The following is a 3,218-nucleotide window of genomic DNA, read 5'->3' as shown; positions in this document are numbered from 1 at the left end:
GGGGGGGCGTGTGTTCCGGCCGGCCCCTGGTTGTGCGATGCCAAGTCTGCGCGGGATGTCGGCGAGCGGCTAGTGCTAGGCCTAGTGTGCCGCTGCCTGCTGCAGCCATGAGAAATAGCGTGCTACTACATGCTCGTGCCGGCTACATGGATTGTTCGTATTCTTGGTGGGCTATGCTTTCTACTACATGCTCGTGCCGGCTACATGGATTGTTCGTATTCTTGGTGGGCTATGCTTTGATGCATAGGTAAAATTAAAAGTGCCAAAAACCTGGGTGCCCATGGCCTAGTTTGGCCCCAACAAAGCTCCGTCCCTGGTTAGCAAACAATAAATAGGTTTGTTTTGATGGTGTACTGAAGATTACAAGTATTGTAGATAATACACTTTGTTCATTTCAAGTATTAGTTAATTAATTGTTTCTGCTTCACATTGCTCGAAGACTTGCGAAGCAGTTTTATGTGTTCTGTAGGGGTGGTATGCATCTCTTATTTTATTTCTCAGAAATAAAGGCTAAGAATATGACTATCTGCATGTCCTACCAAATCATTATGCCTTCCAACATTAAGCAAAGTGTATGAGGCCTAGACTTTGAATATTTCCTATATTTGATGGGAGAGTTGTAGCAACTTCCCAGATTTCTCAATATCATGTCCAATAGTGTTTATATTCTTTCTTTCATAGATTTTTACTCACACTTTAAAAGTGTTATTAACCAAATTTATGCGAGCTTAATGGAGCATTTGAGTTACACCAAAATGTCCAATAGCAATGGATTCTGTACATTGATAAAAGCCAACATATTGCCGGTTAAATCTGTTTTCACCAAAATGGTAGAATTATATGTTACACTGTGCGCATCATAATATTTAGATTTCTATATGCCTTTAACTACATTGACTTTGTCAAAACAATATTCTGCACTAGAAACAGTACAGGATATCTCTGAGTCAACTTATGTATGCAGATTGTTAATATGAGGCGAAAAACTTTATCTCAAGTTATTATATGATCTTAGTTACTGCAGTTTTCAGTATGGTTGCTCTTGCGAGTCGACTTTAGCTTAGCCTCCATTTATGAATATTTGGAATTGATTTCTCTTCCTGTGTTTGTCGCTCTTCCTATTTCCATTCCCGATGCCATAGTAATATATAATTATTTCTGATGAATATAAGACATTCAGTGTGCTTAAGGACATGGGCGAAATCAAGTATAATTTTAAGAGGAGCATTTGTGAGATCGAGCAGCTACATGATTTCTCAATGCAAAGCTCCTACCTGTGTTTGTGCACTTATTCTTCCAATATATTCTTAGGATATGCCTAACTACAGTGTGACAGCTCCTACCTGTGTTTGTGCACTTATTCTTCCAATATATTCTTAGGATATGCCTAACTACAGTTTTGTCACATGGATTCCTCCTTATTTTGTTATCAACTCACTTGAACTCAAAGTGGTCAGACCCTTCCCCGGACCCTGCGCAAGCGAGAGCTACAAGCACAGGGCTGCCCTTTTTTTGTTAATGTTACTGACTTGAATTGTTTCTAAATGTATTAGGTATCAATTTGTCCATATTTTACTAAATACAAATAAAATACAAAAATGTCGCAACAAAATGGGTCTGATTCCACAACTAAACATATTTTCTATACCTCATTCTCAACTATATGCTCTAGATTATTATGTTATAGTTTAAAATTCAAATATAAAGATAATTACAATTGTGATCTGATTCACAACCTATATACAGGAACCTGCACCATTTTAGTCCATTTTAATCTGTATCCATTTTAGTAAACAACAAAGTTAGGGAAAATGGGAATATAGAGGAAAAATGAAATAGCCCACCTAAAGATTTCCCCGTAACCATTTTGATTTGTACAAGTGGTAATTTAACCTTCCAGTATGCAGATATTGTGACTTCACTTGGGATGGCAGATCTCAGGCTCCTTAAGCAAGCCCTTGATAGACATGAAGACCACTAAGTTCACATATTTGTGTGCTGAAAAAGTTTCGGCCCTCTGCTGTCACTGATTGCGTCCTACTTTTTTGTACAGGGACACTAATTGCTTTGCATGGACACTGATTGCTTATTTCTCTTGCAGGGTTACTAAAATGCGGTGTCTACCTTGTTTTGGACAAACTTGAACTCCAGGTCTACCGGAGATTAGTGAAGAAAATGTGAGTGTCAACTTGTAGCACTAGTAGAAAAAGGGCCTTTAGTCCCGGTTCATAAGGGCCTTTAGTCCCGGTTCTGGACTAAAGGGTCGGTACTAAAGCCTCCCCCTTTAGTCCCGGTTCTAACTAGAACCAGGACTAAAGGCCCTCCACGTGGCCGCTGCCTGGAGGTCCACCTTTAGTCCCGGTTGGTAACACCAACCGGTACTAAAGGAAATTTTATGATTTTTTTTTTGAATTTCAAATTTCTGAATTATTTTAACCTCTAATCTCTTATCACCCCTCATCACTGCTCAATTTAACCTTTAATCTCTAATCATCCCTCATCGTTCCAAATCATCTAACTTCCCGAACGGTCACCCATCCTCTCACTACTCCAGCCTGAGCACGCTTAACTTCCGGGTTCTATTCTCCCTCGTTTCCAAGTCTGCACTTGTTGTTTTCCTGACAATAGTAAGATGTTAATCCTATTAACCCTCAGGAATTTAGCTTGAGCATGAAGTCACACATTTCACTGTTTGAGTTTGAAACTATCGTTCTAAAAATCAATAATTATTTAGTAACACTAATATTTTTTGAATAAGTAGTTTGACCATAGTTTGACCACAGTTTGACCATAATTGACCAAAATTCAAAAAAACTTAAATAATTATTTAGTAACACTAATATTCTTGAATAATTATTTAGTAACACTAATACTTCTTGAATAAGTAGTTTGACCATAGTTTGACCAGATTTAACAAAAAATCAAAAAAAAACTGAAATTTGAGCATAACTTTTTTTCCTTTTAGAATTTGAGGATTCTAAAAATTTGCAAACAGGCCATAGGCGGTCTCCATCGGATGCAGATTTTCGTTCCGAACATTTTGATATATTATACGTTTTTTTCCGACATCGTATGCAAAAGTTATAGCCGGTTTTTTCCGACATTTTCCCTACACTTTTTGCAAAACATGTCCAAATTTAAGTTTTAAAATTTTCCTAACTAGTAGATGTAGTAACATAACTACATCTCGAAGGATTTTAAATTTTGAAGTTTCTATC

The 3,218-nt window shown here is 37.4% G+C and overlaps 1 protein-coding gene across 1 annotated transcript in view; it reads left to right on the top strand.

Moving 5' to 3' along the window:
* The window catches only part of LOC119356068, a 71,063-nt gene that overhangs the window by 66,195 nt on the left and 1,650 nt on the right, over positions 1-3,218 (top strand). The window contains exon 3 of the mRNA XM_037622970.1: positions 2,102-2,177. Within this exon, the coding sequence (XP_037478867.1) occupies positions 2,102-2,177 (76 nt within the window). The remainder of the gene's footprint in view (positions 1-2,101; positions 2,178-3,218) is intronic.

The sequence above is a fragment of the Triticum dicoccoides genome, chromosome 1A (genome assembly GCF_002162155.2).
Source record: "Triticum dicoccoides isolate Atlit2015 ecotype Zavitan chromosome 1A, WEW_v2.0, whole genome shotgun sequence".
Taxonomy (NCBI): domain Eukaryota; kingdom Viridiplantae; phylum Streptophyta; class Magnoliopsida; order Poales; family Poaceae; genus Triticum; species Triticum dicoccoides.
Note: the sequence above shows the minus strand (reverse complement) of the source record. Positions and strands in the feature narration are given on the sequence as shown.